Consider the following 14,668-nt stretch of genomic DNA (forward strand, 5'->3'; position numbering starts at 1 on the left):
ATAGTCAATTACCATTCCAGCTTTTCCTCTAATATTTTCTGCATGATTTCTCACGTAGAATGCTGGAGCATGATAGGGGCTAGTGGATGGATGAATTAATCTCTTGTTCAGGAGATCTTCAATGTCTTTTCTGAATTCTTTTTTATCTTCCTCTTTGTACTGAGGAATGACTTTGACATGACAGATAGCATTCATATCATGTAATCTTAATTCACAAACCACTTGGTCTTTTTCCCAAAATTTCTGAGGGTCGACATCTATATTCTGTTCTAGCATTTTCTTGATTTTATCAAGAGTAGGAATTTTCTGAGACTCAAGCTTATTCTGGAAGTGCTTGAGGTTATGCTCATGGATGAAACTAGCTTCTTCATCTTCACTAGTTTCTTCTTCTTCAGAAGATTCTTCAACAAGTAATTCCTCTTGTTGTTTTATTTGTAGCACAGGTTCAAATCTGGGCTTGTAAGCCTTATAATCACCACTATTTTGTTGCGATCTCTGATATTGAGTTGTAAAGTTTGGACCTACTACACTTTTTGCTTGGGTTAGTCTATCGGCCCAAAACATTCTGTCTCCTTTTTCTAAAGCTCATAGCTTCTTCATCTTGAACAAATCTCTGTTGGAGAAGGAAATCATTTCCCAACAAGAAATCTGATTGTTGGCCTTCTGATTGCCAAAGAGTATTGATGATAAATGTTCCTCCACCAATGGTGATATGAACATCTCTAGCTACCTTTTTCATGGTTAAATGGCTCCCATCAAACTGGACACCAGTAGCTATTATTTTATTATCTTCTTTCCAGAGTTCTTCTAGAATTGCAAATCTCTTTGCAACTGTGAATCCTGATCCATTATCTACAAATGCATGTAGATGATATTTTCTGTGATTAGAGAATTTTAATCCAATCTCTATGTAATTGCTGTATTTACTGGTAGAGATGATTTTCAATTGTTGAAGCTCGTTTTCATGAGCTTGTTTTTGTGGAATGAATGGTTTACATTCTTCTGGAATATTTTCTGGTGGTTCAACTAGTTCTATATTATCGATTTTTTTCTTCCTTTATTTCTGAGGAAGATTCAACAATTTCTTGGAACAAAGTTTCTACTTCTTTCTCTTTTTGTTCACTGAAATATTCTTCATATTCTTGTTCTACCAATTGGCTGATAAGGCTATTCTTGGCTTTTCTTCTTGCTTCAGCTATGAAACATTCTTTGCGATAAGTCTTTTTTGACTCTTCACAGAACATAGGAAGTCCATCCTTTTCATGACATAGGCAGTAGTCACAAATGAATGTACCAGGGTTCACCTGATATGAAGACATTATTGCTTCTGTCTTACTTTCTTCCCAGTTTTTGACTTTAAGAACGTTCATCAATCTAGATTTTGATGATTCTTCTTTTTCTTGAAGAATTTCTTTTTTGGATCTTCATCTTGTTGTTTCTTGGAGTTGGAACTTTTCTTAAATTTCCAATCCTTTTTCTTATTACTCTTTCTGAACCGCTTTGAGTAATATTTTTCATTTTTCTTACGGAATTTGGATTCATGACATCCCCAGTTGGTAGACATATCCAGTATTCCATAACAGAAGTTTTCAACTCTTTTGAGTTGTTTCTTGGCCATTTTGGCTCTAAGATTTGTTTTGCATTGTTCTTTTAGTAATTGCCTGATTCTGTCGGCAATTCCCCTCCAACTGAAAATCTTTCAATTGGTTTTTCAGCTATGCTTTCTCTCACAGCTGTTCTCCATGGTTTAGGAAGTTTTCTGTGTAACAGGTTTACTAGATCAGGATTTTCTAGTTCACCTATCGTACAGTAGTATTCTTGAAATTCATTTAAGTATTCTTCAAAATATCTCATGTCACAAATTTTGAGAGCATAGATATTTGATTTGGCCGTTTCTTTAGCCTTTTCACTCAGATTTGAGAGATCTCCACAAAATTGATCGTACAGGGGTACTGCAAAATCATACGGAGATTTTGAATTTTTTATTTCTTCTAGCCAGTCTCTTCCTCTGGCAGTCTCTTTAAAAGACAAATAGTACTTTTTGGCTACTTCGGTGAGAGTAGTTTCATAGTACACCTGAAGATCTGGTACTTCAAATTTTCCAAGGGTAAGAGCAGAAGCCATCATGAGGCTATCTACCCATTGGTCAATAGCTTTTCTTTTATCTAGAGCCTTGTCTAGATTTAGCCATATACCATAATTTGTGATTGGCACCCTAGGCATATTGTCTTCTGGGACAAATCTTTGAGAATTTCTTTCTTCTTTTCTGCCTGTAGGAGCTTTCTATACAGGAAGTTTCAGTTTTCCCTTTTCTCTAATGATGAAAGTTTTGGAGCTTTCTCCATCTTCCATTTATATACCTTGATAAGGAAGGATTTTTCTTACCTTTCTTGTTTTAAAGTTTTTAATCTCTTCGATTAGTTGTTCTAATCGTTCAGTATTTTCGCAGGATTCTGCTTCATCATAGAGTAATTCGTAGAGCTTTTTTGCTCTAAGCATATTTACTGGTCTATTTAGATCAGCTTCTAATTCTTCTTCCGTAATAGGATCTGTTGGTTCTTCAACAGTGAATTTGGTACCACTAACACTAGCTTCTCTAGTGTTGTAGCATCTTCTGAGATGATTTTTGTTTATCTTGACATTTTCAGGACATACGTCACTTTTTCTGTGATCGTCAAATTTTAGACTAATATCAACGGTCTTTCTACTTTGGGCTAAATATTGTTTAGTACCCTGTGGTTTGGGTCCAAAATCAATTCAGTCCCTAGACTTTCAATTTCATCAAAAACACCCTTACACTATCATTTCTCATCCAATATACCCCTTCGTCATGATTCCGTTAAATTGAGCCGTTAAGTAGCTGATGTGGCATGCCAACTTGGCACTGGTGGGGCCCACATGGCAGGCAAAATTTCAAAATTCTAGACTAAAATTTCAGAATTTCTTTTTTAATGACAATTGCAGAAAATTTGAAATAACAAATTTGATTCCCTCTCTCTCTCTCCCCCCCCCCCTTCGGTTTCTCAGCAATCTCATCCTTAGATCTGCTGAACCAACCAATCTCACCACTCTGGTTTCTCCGTCGGCTGCTCCCATACCGGAAACAAAGCTCTTCGTAATAGTCTCACGCTCCATACCCACTACTCTAGTCATCATTTCGTCTGTAGTGAAAGCCCCAAATGGATCGAAAACCGGCGACTCTGATTAGCAATCGGACTCGGATTCAGAGTGGATGCTATCGCAATCAGAATCGGAATCTTTGAGTTTGGGTATTCTCTAGCGTCATCGGGACTTCATTGGCGTCGATCTGGATGTAATCTATGAGGATTGATTCTGGGTTTTTGCAATTTTTAATTTCCCAGAATTGCAGAGATGAGGGCTTGTCATCAGAGGCCTTGAACGGTGCGATCTGATGAGGCTCCGATTCCATCCATTCCGCCCCGATCCGCGTACGTCATCATGTTTTTCTTCGACTGGTTCTACGGCGTGCTTGCTTCCCTCGGTCTGTGGCAGAAGGAGGCCAAGGTCTTGTTCCTCGGGCTCGATAATGCCGGCAAGACCTTGCTTCACATGCTCAAAGATGAGGTTAGCCCCCCCCCCCCCAATCCCCTTATTCCTATTCCATTTTTTCCTTTACTTCAATTTCAATACATAGATTAGATTCTTCATTTATGTTTGAGATGAATTGGAAGTTAAGCTAGATTTACTAGATCTATAATTTTTATGCTAAAAACTAAATAGCTTCACAAACTGCTGGAGCTTGAAGCTGATGGGGTTTTGGATAGGTTAGATGATCTGGGAGACCAATTTGATATGAAAGCTTTGGTCTTTCACATTTCTGGAGTCTTGGGTTTTCTCAGTGTTTAAAAAATTTCGTGAAATATGTGAAATTGATGGTCTAAATTTGTGGTAGAGAGGGTGTGTTAAAAATTTAGATGAGAATGAATAGACTTCAGGTTTAATCTGTTGGTTTGGATAGAGAAAGATACTAACTTTGAAACTGGGTTTTCTGTTTTGATTAGAGTTCTGATAAATTAGGGAAATCCATCATGGATCTGAGATTCTCAGATCTATCCATCTAGGACTATTCATTTTATGTTTGCTAGGATTATTCATTTATGTTTGATCCATTTCCCGTTTATGAAGGTGCATGATTTTTGAATTTTTCCTTACTTGTGCAGTTTGAAAGGTTCGATTGATTGGACATCTTGATCTCAACTTCTCAAGGGCTGTTCATTAGTCTTCGAAAACACAAGAACCTACTCTCCAGCAACTAAGGTGTTAGCAGACTTAACAGAAAAAGAAATATGGCCTATAGTTTCTGTAACAATTCAATTTTCACAGATTGGTGTTATACATGTAGTACTTCTTACTTTAGCATTGTCTACTTTAGTTTAGTTTCTCATGGTTCATGTAATCTTGACTTCAGGTTGTTTATGAATACAAATGGCTATAGTCTCGCAGTGGATATATGGAGCTTGGGATGTACTATTCTTCAAATGGCGAGTTCAAAACCCCCATGGAGCCAATATGAAGGGGTGAGAAATACCGTTCAGAACCTATTCCTTTACAAAATTTCTTTTCCATTACTAGCATAATGAAAATACAAAATTCCTTTTTTACAATGTATATTTCATTATTTTATTTTGGAATTGTCGTAGAACTCACAAGCTGTAGCTGTTACACAAGCTCCGGTAGCATACTTATTTTGATTTATAGTGTAACAAATCCCACCTTCCATGAGTGACTAGGAGCAGTTGACATGTCTTTTTAGGAGCAACTCCATGAAAAGGAGCAGGCCATGCATGCAGGATTTGGAGATGAAATTACAAGAAAAATATAGAGAGCTGCATCCTACCAAATTAGATAATGAAGCAGTTAGTTATATGTTTATGAATTTTCTCTTGGTTGCTTTAGCTGAGCAATTTCTAAGTTTTACCCACTTTCGTAATTTATATATATATGAGTTCAGAAGACAAAGGAAGTTGCAGATGAAGTTTTGTTCATGGCAATCTTATCAACTTTGAGTCACCAATTATGATACTGTTGAACATCTGTAGAAGAGTTCCTGCTACAACATATTTGAATTCGACTAAACTACTATACCTTTTCCTCAATATTTCCTATCCATGTGTACGTTTCCTGTTTTCCTCCACAAATAAACTCCTACAACTTCCAACAAAATCAACATCTTGCACACACACCAGTCAATGATCATTTCCCTGTTCAATACCAAACATTAGGTTATGTTTTCAGTGTTATGTTCTTTCTTGGAAAATTTGATCTACAATTGTAGTAAACTATAGTAAGCTCTAACATGCCTAAATCAAAGTCTGAAAGAAATGACCCTTGCTTAGATCTAGACCATTAGCTATCATGGAATCTTCGTGCTTTATCTCAATGATATGTAGCTATAAATCACATTGCCCCTTTGTTCTCAACTGGAATAAAAAAAAAATTGCAAATCTGCTTTGTGTTCTGGAACCATTCCTTTACTCTTCTTTTCTGTCTGTTAGTTTTTATTTTGTGATGACTTACTACTGTTATGACTTGCAGTGAACCAGTCACAGCCAACCCCAGAGCCAACCGTGGACAGCTCCGAAGAACTAATGTAAAACTTTTGGTTAAGATTACAAATGTAATATATTTTTCTTAAGACCAACTATTTTTGTAACCAACATAAAAAACACAATGTTGGTTAGAATAGCAATTTTTCAAAAAATGTAAATAGATAAGCTTGGTTAGCATACCGGGTCTTGCTAAGAATTTCAATTTTTGGAATATGTAAATATACTGTTCAATTCAAGAAAAAAAAGAACCTGCGGCATCGCGCGGGGGAATGATCTAGTTGAATCTATTTGTCTTTGGATTTGTGTGGAAGGAAATATCAATGTCACTGCTTTGTAAAATTTAAAAAAAAATCCCAGAAATTGTTATTTCAAATTTTCTGCAATTTTGTCATCAAAAAAAAATTCTGAAATTTTATTTTAGAATTTTAGAATTTTGCCTGCCATATGGGCCCCACCAGTGCCAAGTTGGCATGCCACATCAGCTACTTAACAGTACTATTTGACGGAATCATGACGGAGAGGTCTATTGGATGAGAAATGATAGTATGAGGGTGTTTTTGATGAAATTGAAAGTCCAAGGACTGAATTGATTTTGGACCCAAACCACAGGGTACTAAACAGTATTTAGCCCTTCTGCTTTCATAAATTGCCACTTTAGCACTTTCTGGTGGTCTTTTTGGACCAGATAATTTCCATTCAATAGGAAAAGTTACTTCATTCCAAGTAACCTTGTGAATCTGTTGTGAATGGTTCTTCTAACTAGAGAGGAATCCAGTAGTAAGACCTGGGATGTTCGATATCCTTGTCTTAGATTCTACTGTGGTACTCATCAGTTTATAGTATATTATGTATATTATTGCAAGTTCTTGTATATTTTCTTTCATTGATATACCGTCTGTCTTGACTCTCAGTCTTAGACAGTAGGCTGCATCTTTCAAGCTGATTGCATAAAGATGCTGCTTCAAGTGTTCCCAACAGACTAGCTTGAAAATTTGTTAGTCTATTATCTTGTAAGACACATAGAACTGAACAATTTATGCCTTCTCGAGCCAGTAGTTTTATGCCAACTTGGACTGCTCCAATATGCATAAATTGATAATTTTTTGCCTTTGCTCTGGCAACTTCTTGAGGGGTGATCATCAAGAGATCTGTTTCTCCTGTTGTAGAGGAAGTTGTAAATTCCAATAATTTGAAATGATGGCTGTCCATCAGTTCAAACTTTCCTCTTTTATAGATTTGTTTGAAATCTAATTTTGGAATTGCGGAGTTTTTCACCTCCTGTTCTATTTCATTATATTCAAATTCTTTAGCATTTAGGAGTTGTACTCCTTTCTTTTTTCCAAAGATGCTCATCATCTTGACATCTCTTGCTACCAAGTGCTTTGGCTTTTCATATCTGATACTAGACAGACTAGTAGAAGGTTCTAGAAAAATCATGTTCGGAGCAGGATTCTTCTCAGGTTTTTCTAATGGTTTGAATCTATTAGCATTCTTTGATTTTACTGGAGGCTTTTTCTTATCCTTCAGTATATTTTTCATAGAATCCAACATTTCTCGCTGTTCATTGATTTTTCTGCCAAAACTTGTTAGCTGTTGTTCTTCCATTTTAGGAAGTTCTTTGATATAATCTATTTTGTTTTCCAATTTTTCTAATTGGTAGATTGTATCTGGTAACTTTTCTAGATGATCGTGACATCTAGATACTTCTTGTATCAGGTTCTGATGTTTCTCATCAGAAGATTTTAGTAGAGAATTCAACTTCTCTAATATCAATTCAGACATTGTCCCCATTAGGGATTCCCCTTTTGAGCTTTTTCAGCAAGCTCTGATACCAGTGATGTGCGGATCTAACCGATGCTCAAATAATCAAGAGGTTTTTGTTCCTCTTTAAGGATGAATTTCAGTTCTTCAATATTTTTCTCAATTCTATAAATTTTTTTTTTCTTTTTTTTTAGAGAAGCGAGAGGAGGACTAACTCATTGTCCTCTCTCGAAATTTTATTAATGCTCAAAGAAAATAATACAAACGGGATGGAGGACTCAGCCAAGGCCAAACCCAAACAAAGGTACATGAACAAATGAAAAACCAAACATAAAAAGGAACTTTCTAGAAACTCCATGCAAGTACATAAGTGATCAAGCAAAATAAACTCAAAAACCTAGAACAAAGACATGAGACGTCCATGATGAACCTGGGAACATAATTAAGAGAATCTATATGCTGGCCTTGAAGAGAAATCACGTCCAAAATCAGCAACCAAGAACGAGGGTAGAGACAACCACATATTCCCTCCGTCATGAGAGGCACCATAATTAGCCAAAGTGTCAGCAGGGGCATTTTCTTCCCTGAATATGTGTGAAACATGCAGATGCAAACCCTTTGCAAGAGCCAAACAATTGGACCACTGAACACAGAGCCGCCAAGGAACCAATTTTGGTGAAGCAAAATACCTTAAAACAGTTGTTGAATCCGTTTCGACCCATACGTATTGCCACTCTTTCAGCTTGGCCACCCTGATAGCCTCAATAAATGCCAATACCTCAGCATCAAGAGCACTAGGATCCCGCACACGTGAAGCAAAAGCCAGAACAAACGCACCGTCATTGTTCCGGGCAATGCCACCAAAGCCTGCGTGATCCCGATTTCTAAAAGACCCATCAATATTTATTTTTATCCATGGGGACGGCGGAGGCACCCATGTAACTCGAGTAAATTTAGGAGCACATGGTCGCAACGGCGACAAATGCAAGAAGCCAAACATAGGAACCCCCAGATTGAGAATTTGACGATGCAAAGATCAACCCAGCTGACTCCTTTAAAGCCAATAGTAGAAAGTGCATGAATTTGTGCCAATTAAACATACCTCCATCATGCCGCAAACGGTTCCTCTCTGACCAAAAACACCACAAAACATTGCACACATTAATACGCCAAAGTAGCTTTGAAGAAGTAGAAAGATGTGACATAAACTCCGAAGTAAGTAGGTCATGCAATGAGAACAATTGGGGGAACACAATGTTGAACATGTGAAAGCACCACTTCCAGACATCCAACACAATCTCACAGCCCAAAAACAAATGACGCCACTTATCATTCCCTACACCACAGAAGCTACACCGAGAACAAAGTGAAATCCCCAACTTTTGAAGCCTCTCATCTGTCAGAATTCTCCTATGAAAAATCTTCCAAAACAAATGCTCTTTCGCGGCTGAATTGCAGGATGCCATAGCAAAGAACCCCAAGCTAACGGAGGAGATGATGGAGCCAAGGCCAGGTAAGCCTCCTTTGATGTCAAAGCGCCAGACGAAGAACCAGACCAAACCACCTGATCCTTTGTTGGCTCTAAAGGAAGTGTAGTGGAGGTAAGGGCCTCTGCAACCTCAGGAAACACCTGAACAAAGATATCAGGAAGCTCCCATTTACCATGAACAATGAACTCACTAATTGTATTATCAAGGTTAGCTAGTTCCTGGGGACTCAAGTTGAACGCCTCCCCCAAAATCTCTCCCATCTAATTGTCCTTCCAAAGCCTAACCGAATTGCCATCCCCAATAATCCAACGCAGCTTGGAAAGCAAGGTCCTCCAAACCTGTTTCAACCCAAGCCAAACTGATGATTTTTTATAATAAGTACTAGGTTGGAACCCAACTGTGAGAAACCGGCCATGCAAAAAACAAGCAGCAGTGGAAACTTTGGAGACAACATCCCATCCTTTCTTCAGAAGAAGAGCCCGATTCAAGACAAACAGATTCTTAAGACCCAAACCACCGTTATCCTTGGGTTGACAAACCTGATCCCAAGAAATCAACGCAACACCTTTTTTTAAAGGATCCCCGGTCCAAAAGAAATTACGAATCCATTTTTTCACCTCCATCAAGAGAGATCGAGGCCAGGAATAAATATGAAAGCTATAGATGAGCATACTGTGAATAACAAAATCAAGTAATTGCAACCTTGCCGCTTGAGATAACATTTTCCCCTTCCAGGAAGAGAGCTTACATCGAACCTTGTCAGCAACTGGCCTTAAGAATTCAATCTTCGGCCTACCCTGAAAGATGGGAACCCCGAGGTAGATAAAAGGAAGCTCACCAATTTTAATACCCAAGAGATTATGAATAGCCGTCTGCCGATTAAGAGCATGCTTGCCAATGAAGAGAATAGATTTATTGCGGTTTACCAACTGCCCTGAATTAGCTCCATACTCGTCCATAAACTGAATGAGAGCATTAAGACCTTTTGGCCTAGCCTGCAAGAATATCATTACATCATCCGCAAAAAGAACATGTGACGGAGGAGAGCACATACCAGGGGCAGCAATGCAATCAATCTTATTGTCAGCAACTAACGCAGATAAACCCCGACTCAACACCTCTTCTGCCAGACAAAACAGAATTGGTGAAAGGGGGTCACCTTGTCTAACACCTCGCGTGCAGGTAAAGAAACCACAAGGCTGGCCGTTAACCAAGACAGAGAGATGTGCTGACTGAAGCACGCAATGAACCCAGTGCACAAAAGTTCCATCAAAACCGAAAGCCCGGAGCACCCGGAGAAGAAAATTCCAATCCATGGTATCAAAGGCCTTAGCGATATCGAACTTAATAGCGATGTTCCCAAATTGACACCGGTGATCCAAGAGATTCATGCATTCAGAAGTAAGAATAATAGGGTCTGAAATTGACCTACCACGTATAAAAGCACTCTGATTTGGAGAAATAATTCTTGGAGCAATCTGACTTAACCGATCCGCCAACAGTTTAGTTATTATTTTGAACACAAAATTTGCTAGTGCAATAGGCCTATAATCAGAGATGCCCTCAGCTTCAAGCGTTTTTGGAATCAGAATAATTAGATTGGCATTGAAGTGCGGAGGGATGAACCTCGTTTCAAAAAAACTCTGAACTGCTAGAATTACATCACTTGAAACGACAGACCAGCAAGTTTTGAAAAAGCCCCCTCCAAATCCATCAGGACCGGGAGAGCTACTACCATCCATTGATTTGACAGCCAAAGAAATTTCCTCATCACTGGGAATAGAAACAAGGGACATATTTTCTTCATCTGTGACCAATTGTGGGATTTCTCTCTCCACAAGGCCAGAACCAATTATACTTTGATCTTGAGTAAACATATTCGTGAAGTGTTGCACAATGTGGCTAGCAATTGAATCATGATCCTGCAAAATGACCTGCCCATCAGACAAAGAAGAGATCACTTTATTTAAGCGACGCACCTTAACCATGTTGTGGAGAAAAGAAGTATTGCGGTCTCCCTCTTTAAGCCATTTCACACGAGACTTGTCCCTAAGTAGAGTATGCTGCAGTGAGAGCTCAAACTGATAACACGTATTGGCTGCATCTTCACGTAAAAATCTATCATCTGAGGGCCCCAAGGCTGCAATTTCAGCTTGAATAGCATCCAGGCCTTGCCTAGCAGTATCCACCCGTGCATGCACATTACCAAAATGATTTTTATTCCATGATTTAAGCATAACTTTGAGAGCACGTAACTTGGAACACAGATCACAAAGATTGGGCAACCATAGAAATATAAACCTTCCCAAAAGTCTTTAACAAGTTGGATAAAGTTGGGAGCCTGCAGCCACATATTCTGAAACTTGAAGGGGGTCCGATGTGATAAGGAAAACTTTGAGAATGAGAGTAGAATCGGACAATGATCAGAGGTTGATCTTGTCAAAGTACTGCACCCCATAACCTGCCATGCCTCCAACCATTCAAAATTACCCAGAGTTCTGTCTAGCCTAACATCCGTCCGACAATTGGACCAAGTATATGCAAGACCGGCAGTAGGAATGTCCACAAGACCGCATACAGTACACATTTGTTGGAAGTCCGTACAAGAAACCAAATTTGGAGGATTACCACCCCGCTTTTCATGCGCACCCAAAACACAATTAAAATCCCTTAGGACCACCCATGGGCCCTGAACATACATGTTGCGAATAGCGGTAAGCTCCTACCAGAGAGAGTGTCTGCCCACTGTAGAAGTTTTAGCATAGACAGCAGTAATTACACAGAGCACACCCTCTAGCATACAAGAAAAAGTAACATGCTGAGAGGTAGAGGAAAGAATAGCAGGCCGAAGCCCTTCCTGACAAAGAATCCATAAATTGGGGGCTTGCAGACCCCGGTCATTTGTAGCAAAAGGAAAGAGGCGTAATGACCTCCAAAACGACCAATTAATAGAACTAAGAGGAACAAAAGGCTCAGATAAAGCCACAAAACAAGGACGATGCACACGTACCAAATCCAGTAACGCCCCCTGAGTGTCATCGTTTGCGATGCCACGGGCATTCCAATAAAGAACCTTCATTAATATAATTTATGCTTCGCTCCCTTTTGCACAAGAGCGCGTCCTGTAATAGACTTACGAACTGCAACTATCAAATTAGACTTTTTAATCTGTTTTTTGGTTCTCTTTGAGACTACTGGCGTAAATTCCCCTTCTTGCCTGGTTAGGGTAGGGTCCTCAAGTATCTGGTTTGCCGGTTCCGCAATAGAGTCAGAAGATACCAAATTAGCACCACTGGTAGTGTCAACCACCGGTGAATTAGTGATGCTAGCAGATTGAACAACAAAAGTCTTTGCCTGCTTCAAATTCTCTGGGGTAACCCTCTGAAACCCAGGTGGAACACTATCAAAAGAGGAGTCTTGATCAGATGCCTGCTGCACAACCAAATTATGTTCAACCCTTTCAGTCACAACATTAGACTCTTTAATAATTTGTTCAACTGTTCCAATCACAACTTTTGTCTCCAAAGCTGCCGCAGCTTGAACAGAAGGCACTTGTTGCACATTACCATTACTAAAAGAACAATCTTCAGAGGCTGTAGGTTGGACATTCGGACTGCGAGGAACAGAAACAGAAGCTTTCACCCTCCTCCTTCTAGACCTACGAGTGGAGGAGCGACCACGCTGAGGAGATGCGTCAGCAGTGGGAGCAACAGGAACCGCTACCCTACATTTGGCACCTAAGTGCCCAACAAGGCCACACCTAGAACAAACACTTGGAAGGGCTTCATATTCAATACCCACCAAAACATGTTCTCCATTTCCACGGGTCACTCGCAGTTGCTGAAGAAGAGGCTTAGAAAGGTCGACATCAATTAGAACCCTCGGGTAGAGACCAACAGACCGATCAGCAGTTCTAGGGTCAAGTTTCATGGGCATCCCAATCCCCCTAGCAATTTCGAAGATAGTTTGTTGCTCCCAAAACGCAAAGCCCAGGTCCCAAAGTCGCACCCAGACTTGTGCAAACGTGTTTCTAAAGGTCGCAGCAGAGAAGCTTGGAGTCCACTTTATCAGACGCAGAAGCCCTTGTTTCAGCCTTACTGTACGAATAGACCAAATCCTTTGCATGTCCTCTAAGGACTGAAACTGAAGCATGAAGAACCCCCTACCCAGAGGAGAGACGGACCAGTTGCTTAAATCAGGCCAAAGAGACTTAAGCTGCGACATCAAGTCATGAGATTTTAGAGGGAGGGCTTTCGGTGGAAGAACGACGCGACCCACAAGGTAGGTCTTACAACACTCCAAACCACGAAGGTAAGAGTCTTCTGAAATTTGGATTGAGACGACGCCGTCGTCTAGAATGGGTGAAGGCAGATCATCGATGTTGAACCTAGCGGAGGGGGCAGTGTTGATAGGAGAGAGGCAAATGAGGGCTTTGGGGTAGGGTGTTGAGGCAGCGCCATGCCGCCGCCGTGAAGGGCTGGCGAACTAGTGTGACGGGGGAGGCTAGGACAATTCTATAAATATGTTTTTGTACTAGGAAAATTCTATTCCAATAGTTTGGAGTTTCTCTACTGAGTCTAGCTCGGTAGTCTTTTGGTTTTCTCAACTTTTCTTGCTCTTCTGCGAACTCTTTACTGAATCTTAGACAGTTTGTTAGTAAATCCAATCTAGATAGAATACAGTCTAAATGCGCGATTATAGATATTTAAAGATTTAACTGTTTACCTTTGAAAATTAGAGGATGAAGTCTACTTGTAATTATTATCTAAACAGATAATTTCAAGATGGGCCCACCACGTATCATAAAAAAGGACAAGTACTATTCATAATAGTGAAAACAGAAATATATTAGACAAGAAAAGGTGATGAAAGGAAAAGGGTATTGATGGGATAAATAATGAGTGGTTTGAAAAGTTGGGAGAAAAAGTGAAAAGTTTTGTGTGAGTGGGAATAAAAATAAGTTTGTGGGGTGTATGGGAAGTATATTGGTGATTTTGGGGTGTATGAGCATTTCCCCTTTTTTATAAAGAGAAAAATTCATGAATAGTACCCAAAGTAAGGCCCACTATTAATTTCAGTACACCAAGTTTCAAAACATAAACTTTGGTACATCAGATTCCAAACCCAACCCAGTAAACATACACGACGTTAATGACGCCGTTAATTGTAGTGACAGGTGTCATAATATGAAGGGTAATTTGGTCTCTTCAAACTTTTTGCTCAGAGCACCCATTTCTCTCTCTTCTCTTACTGTGGGCACCTAGTTCTGTCTTTTCTCTTACTCTGGGCACCTAGTTCTGTATCTTCTCTTACTCTAGGCACAATCTCTCTCTCTCTCTCTCTCTCTCACCTGCTTGCACAATGCAGCACCACCACCCTTTCATCATCAGTTTCTCAAACCCCTAAAAGAACTCAATCCACACCTTTAACCGCTGAACACCGCTCGACCTTCACAACTGATCTCGAACATGACCGCCGGTTGTTAGCTCCGCCGTGAACGTCAGGTCTGCCGGGAATATCATGACGCTGGTCGCCAATGCTGCAACACCCAAACCAAATGCAAAACCCATATAAAAAAATACAATCTTGCGCAAGATTCAACACAAACAAAAACCCCCAATTGAAAGAAAAAGAAAACTCCTTCCTTCAATCTTGAATCAAACATACGAATCCCAACAAGAAACCCCATTATAACCAAATTGATCATTCACCCAGATCGGGAAGCCCTTTAATTGTTCGAAATTGACTATAATTTCAATTGGGTTTACTTGAAACTTCGACGGGAACAGGGCCATGCTGCATTTCTTTGAGCTCATCTTGCTGCTGAACCGTTTTTTGTTGCTTCAT

The 14,668-nt window shown here is 39.6% G+C and overlaps 1 protein-coding gene and 1 long non-coding RNA gene across 4 annotated transcripts; one reads left to right on the forward strand and one right to left on the reverse strand.

Moving 5' to 3' along the window:
- The first annotated feature begins 2,969 nt into the window (after positions 1–2,969).
- On the forward strand, positions 2,970–5,853 carry LOC133741832 (uncharacterized). Of its 3 annotated transcripts, XR_009862169.1 has the most exons (5): positions 2,970–3,585; positions 4,182–4,278; positions 4,430–4,538; positions 4,775–5,133; positions 5,557–5,853. It is a non-coding gene; the product is annotated as an uncharacterized LOC133741832 (long non-coding RNA). The 3 variants fall into 3 exon arrangements; XR_009862168.1 differs by having other exon boundaries at positions 2,985–3,585; positions 4,775–5,853; XR_009862167.1 differs by lacking the exon at positions 4,775–5,133 and having other exon boundaries at positions 2,988–3,585.
- A 6,046-nt stretch (positions 5,854–11,899) lies between these two features.
- LOC133744740 (uncharacterized) lies at positions 11,900–13,045 on the reverse strand. Its single transcript, XM_062172795.1, has one exon. It carries the CDS (start codon positions 13,043–13,045, stop codon positions 11,900–11,902), a length of 1,146 nt encoding a protein of 381 aa, XP_062028779.1.
- Positions 13,046–14,668: the final 1,623 nt, after the last annotated feature.

Source organism: Rosa rugosa, chromosome 4 (genome assembly GCF_958449725.1).
Source record: "Rosa rugosa chromosome 4, drRosRugo1.1, whole genome shotgun sequence".
NCBI lineage: Eukaryota > Viridiplantae > Streptophyta > Magnoliopsida > Rosales > Rosaceae > Rosa > Rosa rugosa.